General features: G+C 38.0%; 1 protein-coding gene, 1 long non-coding RNA gene and 2 pseudogenes across 2 annotated transcripts; 3 read left to right on the top strand and 1 right to left on the bottom strand.

Moving 5' to 3' along the window:
- Positions 1-913: 913 nt before the first annotated feature.
- LOC149118512 (uncharacterized) lies at positions 914-13,009 on the bottom strand. The gene is made up of 2 exons (XR_016209541.1): positions 12,872-13,009; positions 914-1,095 (listed from the first exon to the last, which is right to left on the bottom strand). It is a non-coding gene; the product is annotated as an uncharacterized LOC149118512 (long non-coding RNA).
- LOC149118514 (octopamine receptor beta-2R-like) lies at positions 1,113-2,652 on the top strand (annotated as a pseudogene).
- LOC149118513 (octopamine receptor beta-2R-like) lies at positions 3,473-6,730 on the top strand (annotated as a pseudogene).
- LOC149118511 (trace amine-associated receptor 2-like) lies at positions 10,800-13,308 on the top strand. The gene has a single exon (XM_089297121.1). It carries the CDS (start codon positions 11,205-11,207, stop codon positions 12,066-12,068), a length of 864 nt encoding a protein of 287 aa, XP_089153247.1. The 5' UTR covers positions 10,800-11,204; the 3' UTR covers positions 12,069-13,308.
- Positions 13,309-13,474: the final 166 nt, after the last annotated feature.

Genomic DNA, 13,474 nt, shown 5'->3' with positions numbered 1-13,474 from the left:
TTAATCTTCGACTTTTATCTAAATCGAAAGAGAAATAAGTGCTGGTTGGCGTACAGCTGCGACCTATTTACACATCAGTATATTGGTCGTAACGCTTCTTGATTGATCACACAACTTTGCCAACTCTGCGCACTTTTCGAATGTGTATTGCACCATCCTGAGGGAAATGAAAGGAGGTGAGAAATGTATGAGTTATTGACCAAGTGTGAGGTCAAGATGGCTGGATATTGGTCAAGTTCTTTTTTTGCGAGGTTATGGACCGAGACGGAGTCGAGGTCCATAAGCTCGCAAAAAAAGAACGAGGCCAATATCCAGCCATCTTGACCGAACAACCTTGGTCAATAAAGGATTTATTATATGGCTTTCGGGCAAATTTTTCTTGCGGGACACGGCGGGTAGTCCCAAGCGGGTAAGAGAGCTCCATCTTGCTCGCTCGGGTAGCCAATCATAGTGCAGGACGACCAGGATTTATCTGCACATTTAATAAGCGTGTAGGTTTTGTCTTAAATTTCACGTTTACCAGCCTGAATAAAGATTTTCTCCGCAATTCAGAAAATAACATGCATTCGTTGAAATCGTCATGGATACGTAGATGCTAGGCTTTTTAGCATATCTGGATATTTTAACGTTATGATTAGCAGATGTGTAAACATCTATACAAGTATTTCTGAGTAGGTTTCAATTTCTGTATATGTCTATCTATTTATCTGAGATGATACAAGTCAGTGTGTATGAAAACCTCACTTTCAGCACGTTTTTAAAACTACAACTCACTACTGACATTTTTCCCGTTGTTTTACCTCAGTTTTTAGTTAAAAATAAACAACCCTTATTGCTTTTAGCAATATAGGTTTAATTTGTTTGCATATGTTAAGAGTGTTTTAACGAGAAAACTGATTGAACGAACCAGATGTTTCTTAATTAATACTTTATTGTGCTCGGAGTATGCAGTTTATACATAATACCTTTTACCACTTTATTGATGATCAAATGAATAAATAGAAAAAAAAATTTAAAGTGGAGAATGGAAAAACCATTTCTGTTTTCCGTTTAGTGTCTTTGCCAAAGGAGACATCTGACATGATCCAGCCAGACCTAGCCAAAACAAACAAAAAGCCATTAACCGTTCTGTTAGCTAATAACTTCACTGTTCATTTGCAAACAGGTATATTAGAAAGTAAAGCTAGATATATATGAAATATGAAATATGGAAAAGCGTGGGAATAAACTGAAAATACAAATTACTTTCAGGATAGTTTATTCCCTCGTTACCGGTGGCTCTCGATATGGTGACAACGTATTTCAAGGAGTATTCTGGCTGATAGAGCTTTTTTGACAACCGCTCCTCTAATAATGACAACTGAAAGGTGATGCGTTCATCATTTTGAATTTTTATTTATTTTAATGATGCAATGCTGACCACATTTTACACACTTTTAGAGGTTTTAGACCTTAAAATCTTCAAGATACCTCATAGATTGAACAGAAACATACAAGAGATCCAATTTTAACACAGTATTTTAGAATTTCCCTCTCACTTCAAGCAATTGTCGGCTGTTAATTCGAAATGGAAGCCTGGTTTTGGATTCTTGCCTGGTCTCTTTGTGTCCTGATGATATTTGGAAATGGATTTATCATCTTCCTTGTGGGCAGCAAACGACACCTTCGCACCAAAACCAACGCATTTGTCGTTTCACTCGCAGTGGCAGATTTTCTCGTCGGGATGAGCGTTGTTCCTTCACTTTTCTTCTGCGAGATGGCAACTGGCTGCAGCTCTGAAGGTTGGTCAGCTTGGGTTCACATGTTAAGATGGCTGTTTGAGCATGCTTCTATGACGAACTTGTGTAGTTTAGTATTGGATCGCTACATTGCAGTTGTGAAACCCTTAAAATACTTGACTTTTATGAAGCACCAACGCGTGGTTCAAATGATTTCCTTATCTTGGACAATTTCTGGTGTTATAATCTGCGTACATGCACTGAATTTTCTTTTTACAAAGAAATAATCTTTGATCACATCGTCGTCTGGATAGTTGTGATATTTCTACAGTTTCTTCCATGTTTTATTTTAATCTTTTGCTTTGCATCCATGTTGTATGTTGTTTGCAAGCCGATAGAGCTGCCCGCTCGTTAACAAAACAATTACGTTTTAATCATCACGTTTTGATTAAAAATCAGGAGAAGTCTGCAATTATATTGATGGCGATTGTTATTGGCCTTTTTCTCCTGTGTTATGGAGTATTTTTACGTTGCAGCTTTTTAGTGCTTTTAAAAAACCGCACAAGATGTAATGATGTGGAATATAAAATACCTATTCTGGTTTTAAACTCTGCCGTCAACCCTTTAGCTTACGCTTTATTCAAGAGGGACATAAAAAATGAGATTAAAAAACGTTTTCCATGCTTTGCCGTCGTAGAAACCAGAAACAGAATCGAACCTCTAGATCAGGAAAATTGCTTTAATCTAGAAAGACAGACTTAGCAAGACAAGCTTATTGAATGAGCAGTTGTTATTTACCAGAAATGGGACAGGAATTGTAGATAAAATATTCGATTTGATTGCGTGTTTATTATAGGTCGGTGTGGTTCTTTGAGAGCATTACAGTCTCAATAAAAGTGGAAATAAATGCTTGTTCAATCACGATTTCAAAGAAGAGCTTTGCTCAGTTGGTTGAGCGGTTGTGTGCAAGAGAACATCTCCTGTTTGTTCGCTGCAATTGTAAGTCAACCAATCTTATAACTAACTATTCCGAAATTAGGTGCGCAATATGTTTTAAGGGTCTTCTGCTGGAAGGTTCGTCGCCATGAATTTTTTTTCTCTGCGTTCGTTTTGTAATTTGTTGCCAAACGATTTTTGACCGAAAATTAAACCGGTAGTAACAAGTTTGCCGTACGTTTATATAGGTTAGACTACGAGTAATCCCTCTTTCGCTTAGTCCGTCGAGCGAGACCGTAAATAAACCGCGAGGGGAAAATGGCGGCGTTCGCGCGGCCATTTTTTAATTTCTCGCGGTTTGCTCTCGCGTCACGCACGATGGGCTAAGCGAAAGAGGGACTACTCGTAGTCTATATAGGTATGTTCGTAGTTATTTTTTATCTTTATTCCTTTAGACGAAGATCGCGGGAAATTGCAATGTCGGATTTTGTTAAAATTCAAAGTAAAACACTTGCTTGGTTTAAAGCTAGTTTATAGTTTCAACTGCGGCCAGCTGCGCTGACTACCTGAATTATTTGCATATTTAATAAACGTGTAGGTTTTGTGTTTTTATACCAATATTCTTAAATTTCGTGTTGAACGTGAATTAATTCAGCTGATTACTTAGGACTGAATTTAGTTTCAAGATTTTTCAAGTTTCTCAGATATCTAAGTTCTTTTGACTATAGTTCTCCATTGTTTATCATCCATTTTTCTCTATTGGTATATATGGAAGTTAAAAATGACGTTTAATTTATGGCAAACGGTGTGAATTTCAAATTGTCATTGACGATTGTTTCTAGTTATTAGAGTTAACTGCCAGCTGCACTTCTTTGGGTTTGTGTCTTCATTGTTTCCGGACCGAGTTTGTTTGAGAACGGCTTCTGCATTGTCTTCTTTCCTCAATGATTAGTTTCGTAGTTTAATAACATCGTTTTCAATGTCATTTTCACACCAGAAGACGGACAAGTCGTCCCACGTTTTGTTCGTCTATTGTGAATTCTAGACGAACGAATCAGCTTCCGCTGGTCATCGCAAATTCATATCTGGACGGATAAACAGAGGATTTTGGAAGTCAATGGCCTGGCACTAACAGGCTTGGTTACCTTTCCACCCGCCATTTTGATTTTCACCAAACCATCACTCCATTTGCTAGTTCCATTCCCCTTGCAGGGAAGTGGAGAGTACAATGATGATGATGATGATGATGATGATGATGATGATGATGATGATGATGAAGCTCCCGCACAGTAACCGAGATGCTACCATTTGTTTTGGACTCGTTCATCTAGGCGAAATCCACCTCGAAAAATCGTCTTAACTGGCGGTGAAATCGACGGACAAATTAAGACGACTTTTAATATCTATAGGCTATTTCAAACTCTCGCTAGTTCGAGCTACTTTTCGCTTCCCTTGAAAGTAGAAAATTGCTGGGTTCAACTGTATTATACCATTAGCCTCAACATTATTATGCTCTCAGCTTACTCTGCAAGATAAGATCTTTGCTTTTTTTGCCATGACGTCATTTGGCGACACTACTGGCATCTTAAATCAACCAACCTGAATTCTACAATATTTTCCGGAAATCAGAAAATACCTGATGACATACGTTGATCGAACGATTCAAAATGACATCGGCATGGGAAATGAAGCAATTCTGCAATGCTGCTCGAGAAAAATTTTTAAAAAAAAGGTATTTCGTTTGATCTGCAAGTCAAATTTAGGCTGTTGTGGCACTGTAAAAGACTCGGAGAAAACATTGGCCCATGAAAATCCCTGTGAAGGACGGATTCACGGCTACTGAAAGTTTTCGATCACAGAGTAAATTCCCTATATACGCTGAACGATTATTTATTTTCTTTAGTCTGCGGGGAAAATGAAACAGACGTTTTGGGCAGGTTATTTCCGCCAGTGTGGGTCCAGTGAGATAAACACGCCTGATATATTATTTTTGTTTCTGTCTACTGTGGTTAAAGTTCCATAAATCCCACTTCCTAATATGTAATGTTAGCTAAGTTAACTTTATTCTTAATCTTTGTCTAGTCGAATTTATTAACAGCCATGAAACATGTCATTTAAACAGTGGTGTTGAAATCGTCGTGTACGCGTAGGCGCTAGGCTTTTTAGCCTATCTGGATATTTTAACGCTAAGATAAGCAGACTCGTCAATATATACAAATATTTATGAGTAGTTTTCAATTTAGGTTCACGTCTATCTATTTTATTTTAGTTTTTATTTTTGTTTTTGTTTTTTTTTTTTTGTCGCTTTCTTGAATCGGTTTTTTTTAAATAAAAATTCTCACCACTGAGATGTTACAAGTCTCAGGTTTAGTATCTTTTTTAAAACACCTCATTACTGACTTTTGTTGTGTTGTTTTCGTTCAGTTTTTAGTTTAACATAAACTTCCGTTTTTGCTTTTAGCAATACGGAATTAATTTTTTTGTATATGTTAAAAGTGTTTTAACACGAAAGCTGACAGAACGAACCAGATTGTTTTCTAATACACTGTGGTGTTCGGAATGTGCGATTTATGCATATAACTTTTACCACTTTATTGATGATCAAGTGAATAAATAGAAAAAAACATATTAAAGTGGAGAATGGAAAAACCGTTTCTGTTTTCCGTTTAGTGTCTTTGCCAAAGGAGACATCTAATATGATCTAGCCAGACCTAGCCAAAACAAACAAAAAGCCATTAACCGTCCCGTTATTCAATAACTCTACTGTTTAAAATCTACAAACAGGTATATTAGGAAATAAGCTAGATATGAATATTATCGAAGAGCGGAACCTGAATTTCATTTAGCTTTCACTGAGGATCATGGTATGCGCATGTTTCTCTTGGGAATACCGTGAGAATAAACAGGCAATACAAATATTACTGCCAGGACAGTTTATTCTCTTGTTATCGGTCGCACTCGACATCGTGGCAACGGATAAAGTGTGTTCTGATGAAGTGTTTTTGTCAGTCGCATAGATTGAAAAAAAACACGGAAGCCTGGTTTTGGATTCTTGGCTGGTCTCTTTGTGTCCTGACGATATTTGGAAATGGATTTATCATCTTCCTTGTGGGCAGCAAACGACACCTTCGCACCAAAACCAACGCATTTGTCTTTTCACTCGCAGTGGCAGATTTTTTCGTCGGGATGAGCGTTGTTCCTTCACTTTTCTTCTGCGAGATGGCAACTGGCTGCAGCTCTGAAGGTTGGTCAGCTTGGGTTCACATGTTAAGATGGCTGTTTGAGCATGCTTCTATGACGAACTTGTGCAGTTTAGTACTGGATCGCTACATTGCAGTTGTGAAACCCTTAAAATACTTGTCTTTTATGAAGCGCCACCGCGTGGTTCAAATGATTTCCTTATCTTGGACAATTTCTGTTGTTATAATCTTCCTATATGCAATGAATTTTCTTTTTTACAAAGAAATAATCTTTGATCACATCGTCGTCTGGATAGTTGTGATATTTCTACAGTTTCTTCCATGTTTTATTTTAATCTTTTGCTTTGCATCCATGTTGTATGTTGTTTGCAAGCACGATAGAGCTGCCCGCTCGTTAACAAAACAATTACGTTTTAATCATCACGTTTTCATTAAAAATCAGGAGAAGTCTGCAGTTATATTGATGGCGATTGTTGTTGGCCTGTTTCTCCTGTGTTATGGAGAATTTTACGTTGCAGCTTTCTAGTGCTGTTTAAAAACCGCACAAGATGTAATGATGTGGAATATAAAATACCTATTCTGGTTTTAAACTCTGCCGTCAACCCTTTAGCTTACGCTTTATTCAAGAGGGACATAAAAAATGAGATTAGGAGATGTTTTTCATGCTTTGCCGTCGTAAAAACCAGAAACACAATCAAACCTTTACAGGAGAATAACTGTTTTAAACTAGAAAATTACACTTAGCTAGACTTGTTTTTGAATATAAGCAGTTGCTATTTAGCAGAAAGGTAACTGAAATTGTAGATATATTTGACTTGATTGATTGATCACAGCCCGCCGTGGTTTGAACGCAGCTGTCTCAGAAGAGAAATACCTCCCCCCCCCCCCCCCCCCTCCAAAAACAACTATAAGTAGGTTTAAGCGTATATTTGCTCGTCTGTATATACTAATCGTATAAATTAGTTCCGTACTTTACTTGGAATTGTGAACTTGTTGTAATCTACTGGAAAAGTCATAAGATAACTATGTATGAATCTTAAATGTAGAATAATGACAAATTCAAAGATGAAAGGAACTTCTCTTTAGGCCTTAAGATCACTTATTGTCCAGTATTTCGTTTAATATCGATAATTTATTCGTATTACCTGTTCTCAGATGCAAAGTAACTGATTTACAATTAATCGGCAATTAACACCATTATTTACCTATATCTTGAGCAATTTCCTCGAACTTATCTTGAACGGAAGATCTTAACGTTTAGCAATTTCCTGTACGGATGTTGGTATTGATAAGACCTAACTTAGTTGTTTATTTTGCTGTAAACCTTTAAGTTCACCTGCCATTACTATCGCACTGTGAACATATATAAGCAGGCACGTACTGTAAAATATTTGAGTTACTTTCGACCTATGTACTACGAAGTTTAATCTACACTAAAGAAAACAAGAGAGTTCCAGACCTGTGAGAGTCCTTACTGATTTACTGTCCGGCTGACGAGAGACAACGAGTCTCTACCTTTGGCATTGAGTAACGAGTGCCGTGCAGCGAGCCTGTGATCTTCCGAGCTTTCCCCAAGACAAGTCCGTGCGCCGTTATCCCTGTGTTCCACAGCACCCAAGCTGATAGCCCATATCCGTCCCTAAAACCGTGCAGTCCCGCACGGAAAACCTTTCGTTACACAATCGTCCTAAACGGGGCGGGATTTGTTACACGGTCTCTGTTTAACTATAGTGAAAAAGAAGAGCTCTGTTCGGTTTATTGATCGGTTGTGTGTAAGAAAACATCTCCTGTATGTTCGATGCAATTTTAACCAATCTTATGAGTAACCACTCGGGAATTACGTGCGCAACATCTGCTGGAAGTTGCACTTTTATTGTGGGCCGGTGTGGTTTTTTGAAGGTAACCGTCCAAAAAGGGAGTTGTCATACAGTTGCAATAAGAACAAAAAGAAATACTTCGTGTGTTCAACTACTATTACAAATATAAGAGCTTTTCACATTTGGTGGATCGGATGTGTGCAAGGGAACATCTCGATCCTTTCTGGTCGCTACAATTTCGGACAATCGTATGAGTAACCATTCGGGAATTATTTTGCTGGAAGGTTTGTTGCCATATATTTCTTTTCTGCATTCTTATTTTTTAATTTCTCGCCAAACGATCTTTGACCGAAAATTAAACCGGTAGTACCTTTGAACAAGTTTGCCGAACGTTATATAGGTATGTTTTATTTGGATGTAAAACGGTTACTCCGATCTGTACCAATAGATGCAGTATATTTGTATTAAAGATTAAAGATGAAAGATCAGTCATTTTTTTGTCGTCATTTTTAGACGAAGATCGCAGAAAATTGCGATATCGGTTTTTGTTAAAGTGCACCCAACCCCCAAAATTTATTTTCGCTAAAACGAATCCACTTGTTATTCAAAGCATTTTGGGCGAAAAAATATTTGAACTTGGTTGAATCTTCGATTTTCTATGCCCTTTTAAAGTCGCGCTTGAAGTTTTGCGCGACCGCGACCGCAACCGCGACCCAGGAACCAAACACAACGGCGCCTCAGTCAACTCTCTGTATTTGCTCGCTTAAACTAATCGTTCCAATATATTTTGGGACTAAAACGTGAAAGTTTTGTTTCAGAATCATTTCTTTTTCGTCACTAGAGTCAGAATTAAGTTTCGATTCGGAAGACTCCGAAATAAACTTCGATCGAGTACGTTCGACACTGCGAACTCAGCACTGCTTAGAACTTTCAGAGCAATTTGCAATATTTCAAGCGATGACAAAGAAGACTTCTTTGCGGACGAGCTGCTTGTATCTTAGGAATGGAAAGCTGAATACGAAGTGGAGGAGCAGGCCAATGAAAAGCAGGAAAGAAAACTCAAGGACTGCTTTGGATGGTAATTTCGTCACCTAAACACAAGATTCCCACACGTGTTTATATAGCCCGTTTACATTTGTCCTTAGCGAGAGTGTACATTGTCAAGGTATGGTTGTTGTATTAAATGCAGTTTGCGTTTTACTTTCTGGAATGCTTCATGTTTATAAGAGCGACGTAAGTATTGCAGTTTTCGAGACTTGATGACCTCCAGAACACTGGCTTCGATCGATTGAAAACGGTGAAAATCGTAGAATTGTCTGGACCTGTATTTTTGAAGCTGCGGGAAGCAAGGCGGGAGGAAACATTTCATACAATTACCGATTTCACATTGTCACACGTTTTAAGTCGTAACTCCAAATAACCAATGTAAATTTTTCTTAAAGTTTGCAGTGAAATTCGTCGGATAAGCGAAAAGGATGTGTTCCCTAAGCGGTCCGCAGATGTTACGCGGTCATATTTTCGGCATAGAATGTTTGTCGCACTGCTAATTTCCAAACCTTCGAAAAACTTTGTGAGTCTAACAGTTTTGTTATCATGTCATTCTATAGGATTAATCTTCGACTTTTATCTAAATCGAAAGAGAAATAAGTGTTGGTTGGCGGCGTACAGTTGCGCCCTATTTACATATCAGTATATTGGTCGTAACGCTTCTTGATTGATCACACAACTTTGCCGGCTATGTTATGAATACTGTGGGATTGGAAGATATAGGTTGTCGGAAGTATTTCTTCAAATTGCTGGTTGTCTTTAAGTAGAAAATTTTGAAAATAGCATTTGAAAGTCTGCGGAACGAATTCCAGTGGGAGTTCTTCAATGGTTCTCACAAACTCAGTTCGCTTGTTTTGGTTCGACAAAATAAACCATCGTTTACGTCTTTATTGTACCATTGACCGATCATCGCTAGTAAATTGTACAATACTGTATATCTATCTTAAACTCTGGGATATTACTGCAACCGCCGATAGCACTTCTGGAAGGCGTTTCTGCGCACTTTTCGAATGTGTAGTGCACCATCCTGAACCGGAAATGAAAGGACGTGAGATATTTAACCTTCCTGGGTAGACGTCACAACAGCCGCTGGACCCATTCTCCTCAAACTCGGTCGCGAAACAAAATGGCGCTGTTTTGGAGCTATTTTTGAGATTTTGTCAGGGCACAGAAAATCGAGGATTTAACCGAATCCAAACATTTTTTCACAGAAGTATTTCAAATAACGAGTAGATTCGTTTTAGCGAAAAAACATTTTGGAGTTAGGAGCACCAACACTTGTTCGGTTTTTAGCTAGGTTTTAGTTTCAACTGCCGGCTGCGCCCACGACCAGGATTTATCTGCATATTTAATAAACGTGTAGGTTTTGTGCTTTTATACGAACAGTCTTAAATTTCACGTTTACCAGCCTGAATAAAGATTTTCTCCGCAATTCAGAAAATAACATGTATCCGTTAAAATCGTCATGGATACGTAGATGCTAGACAGTTTTAGCATATCTGGATATTTTGACGTTATGATTAGCAGATGTGTAAACATCTACTCAGGTATTTCTGAGATGGTTTCAATTCTGTTCATGTCTATCCATTTATGTATCTTACTTTTTTCAGTACAAAAAATTGCTTATCACTGAGATGATACAAGTGTGTATGAAAACCTCACTTTCAGCACGTTTTTAAAACTACAACTCACTACTGACATTTTTCGTGTTGTTTTACTTCAGTTTTTAGTTAAAATAAACAGCCCTTATTGCTTTTAGCAATATGGGTTCAATTTGTTTGCACATGTTAAGAGTGTTTTAACACGAAAACGGACAGACCGAACCAGATGGTTTTTTTTAATATACTGTCGTGCTCGGAATGTGCGATTTATACATATACCTTCTACCACTTTATTGATGATCAAGTGAATAAATAAAAAAAGTATTAAAGTGGAGAACGGAAAAACCGTTTCTGTTTTTAGTTTAGTGTCTTTGCCAAAGGAGACATTTAACATGATCTTGCCAGACCTAGCCAAAACAAACAAAAAGCCATTAACCGTTCCGTTAACTAATAAGTTTACGGCTTTAAAATCTACAAACAGGTATATTAGGAAATAAAGCTAGATATGAATATTATCGAAGAGAGGAACCTGAATTTCATTTAGCTTTAAGGATCATGGTATGCGTATGTTTCTCTTAGGAATAGCGTGAGAATAAACAGGAAATACAAATATTATTGCCAGGACAGGAGTATATTTTCTTTTTACCCGTCGCACTCGACATCGTGACAACGGATAAAGTGTGTTCTGATGAAGGTTTTTTTGTCAGTCGCTTATCAATAGTGACATCTGAAAGCTGATGCGTTCAGCATTTTGAATTTTAAGTTATTTTATTCATACATACAGGAGGGTGTTAGACCTCAAGTGGATTATCACTGATTAGTACAACAGTTTTAAAAGTTTTAGACTTGATAATCATCAAGATATCTCATATATTGAACAGAAACATGGAAGCCTGGTTTTGGATTCTTGGCTGGTCTCTTTGTGTCCTGACGATATTTGGAAACGGATTTATCATCTTCCTTGTGTGCAGCACACGACACCTTCGCACCAAAACCAACGCATTTGTCGTTTCGCTCGCAGTGGCGGATTTCCTTGTCGGGCTGAACGCTGTTCCGTCCCTTTTCTTCTGCAAGATGGCACATTGGTGTGATTCACCACACGCTTGGTTATCTTGGGTCCATGTGATACGATGGCTTTTCTCGTACACATCCGTTATGAACGTGTGTAGTTTGGTACTGGATCGATACATTGCCATCGTGAAACCTTTAAAATACTTGACTTTTATGACGCGTAGCCATGTCATTCAAATTATTTCCTTGTCTTGGGCAGTTCCAGTTGTTTTTCATATTTTACTAGTGGCCTCAATCATTTTCTCAATTTCTATTTTCTTTCCCATTTTTCTTTGGGTGATCATGATACTTTTTGAGTTCCTGCCATGTGTGATGTTAATATTGTGCTTTGCATCCATGCTACGTGTTATTTGGAAACATGATCGAGCTGCGCGCACTTTCACAAAACAGTTGAGTTTCAACCATCGCGTCGTGTTGAAAACTCACGAAAGATCCGCTGTTAAAATGATGGCTGTTGTAATCAGCTTGTTTCTTTTGTGCTACGCAGTTCATTTGCGTTGCTCGTTCCTATCAGTTCTTAATGTGCGAAACCTTTGCAATGATAGAAACTACAAAGTACCTATGCTTGTTTTAAACTCTGCTGTGAACCCTGTAGCCTACGCTTTTTTCAAGAGGGACATAAAGAAAGACATTATTAAGAGACTAATGTATTTTGTTAGTGTTAAAAAGCCTGACTAAATTAAGACAATAACAATAGGAAAGGTATGTAAGAAGTGCTCGGAACAGCCTAAGGACACGAATAAGTTTAATGCATCAAGGAAATTATGTCTAAAACAAAACAATTGGTGTATATGTAACAAATGTTTTTTAAATTTGTTTGCATTTGTGATCTTTATAGTGAGCTTTTAATTTTTTGAGAAAGATTGTATTCTATGAAAATGGCCGAAGAAGAGCAAAAATATTGTGCTCGCTCGCTCGGTTTTTGTGTTCCTCTCCGCAGATTTAACAGCTGCAAAAGAAGGACTGCTAGCCGGCCTGCTCGCATGCTACTACCAGTCTATTTCCATTGAGACCGGACTCGGGGCACAATTTTTCTAAGCCCTTGCTTAATGCCAGTGATGAACTGAGCACAGCTACTTAAAAAACGTTGTAGTTTACTGACCCTCCGTGTGTAGTCTGAACCGCATAGAGATCGACTTGCTTGGTCAGTTTTTGATTTATAATAGCGTTGTCCTTGTGTCAGCTCTCAAGAGAAGAAGAAAACAGCAGACAGTGACAAGGCCACAGGAGTGTTTTGGCCAACCTGTTTTGCGTCAAAAAATTGGCAGTCTGCGCAAGCGAATCTACTGGGAATCTCGTTCCCAGGGTCTTTTCTCGAGAGAGGAACTTGGGAACGAGGTTGATCTACTGGTTGGCGATCGTGAATTCAAAGAAAGGGTGAAAAATATCTGTATTCAAAGACCACTAGGAAAATGTACGTTGAATCGAGTTTCCGTGATTTAGTTGTTATTTGGCATGGATTGCTGTAGTGAAATTCTTACTTTTGCTCCGCTTGCAACATTTTGCAGTTAATTTGTGTCAGTCGTGGCATTTCCACATCAACAGTGGTTCATCAAAAATTTCTGTGGAACAGAGTCATAATCAGCTGTTACAAAATATTTTCAGTATAGCTAATTAACTGGTCCAAAATATTAAACAAATAGCGAGCTTACTTACATACTGGGCTGGGACTGGGCTTATTTAAGATTGATTGCCCCTATAGCTGTAGTCGTACTAGTTAACACGTAGGTCAAAATGAATTTATTTTTATTCCGACAGGTTTAGTGTAGGCCAACCATAGTCAATGTTTAGAGAGAGGACGCTTCTACTTGTATTTTTGTCTTTTAAGTTAATTCCCTCGAAATAGAACTCAAACTTTACCTGTTGGCTGCTTATATCAAGAGAACTTAAAATTTGAAATACATACGTACATGAACTTTATTAATGTGTCTTAACATCTAGCTGATGGAGAAAAAACCCCTCTACTAATAAAATAAACTAATAAAAAAGGGGGGGGGGGGGTCCAGTATTCGTTTAGGAGCAGGAGGACCTTCAATTAACCCCATCCTGAAATTATCTGCTTCCAGAAACATTAATATTTGAAC

Source organism: Orbicella faveolata, unplaced genomic scaffold (assembly GCF_042242905.1).
Source record: "Orbicella faveolata isolate gen_17 unplaced genomic scaffold, um_ofav_v1 contig_1, whole genome shotgun sequence".
In the NCBI taxonomy this organism is placed as follows: Eukaryota; Metazoa; Cnidaria; class Anthozoa; order Scleractinia; family Merulinidae; genus Orbicella; species Orbicella faveolata.
This window is presented reverse-complemented; position numbering and strand designations above follow the sequence as displayed.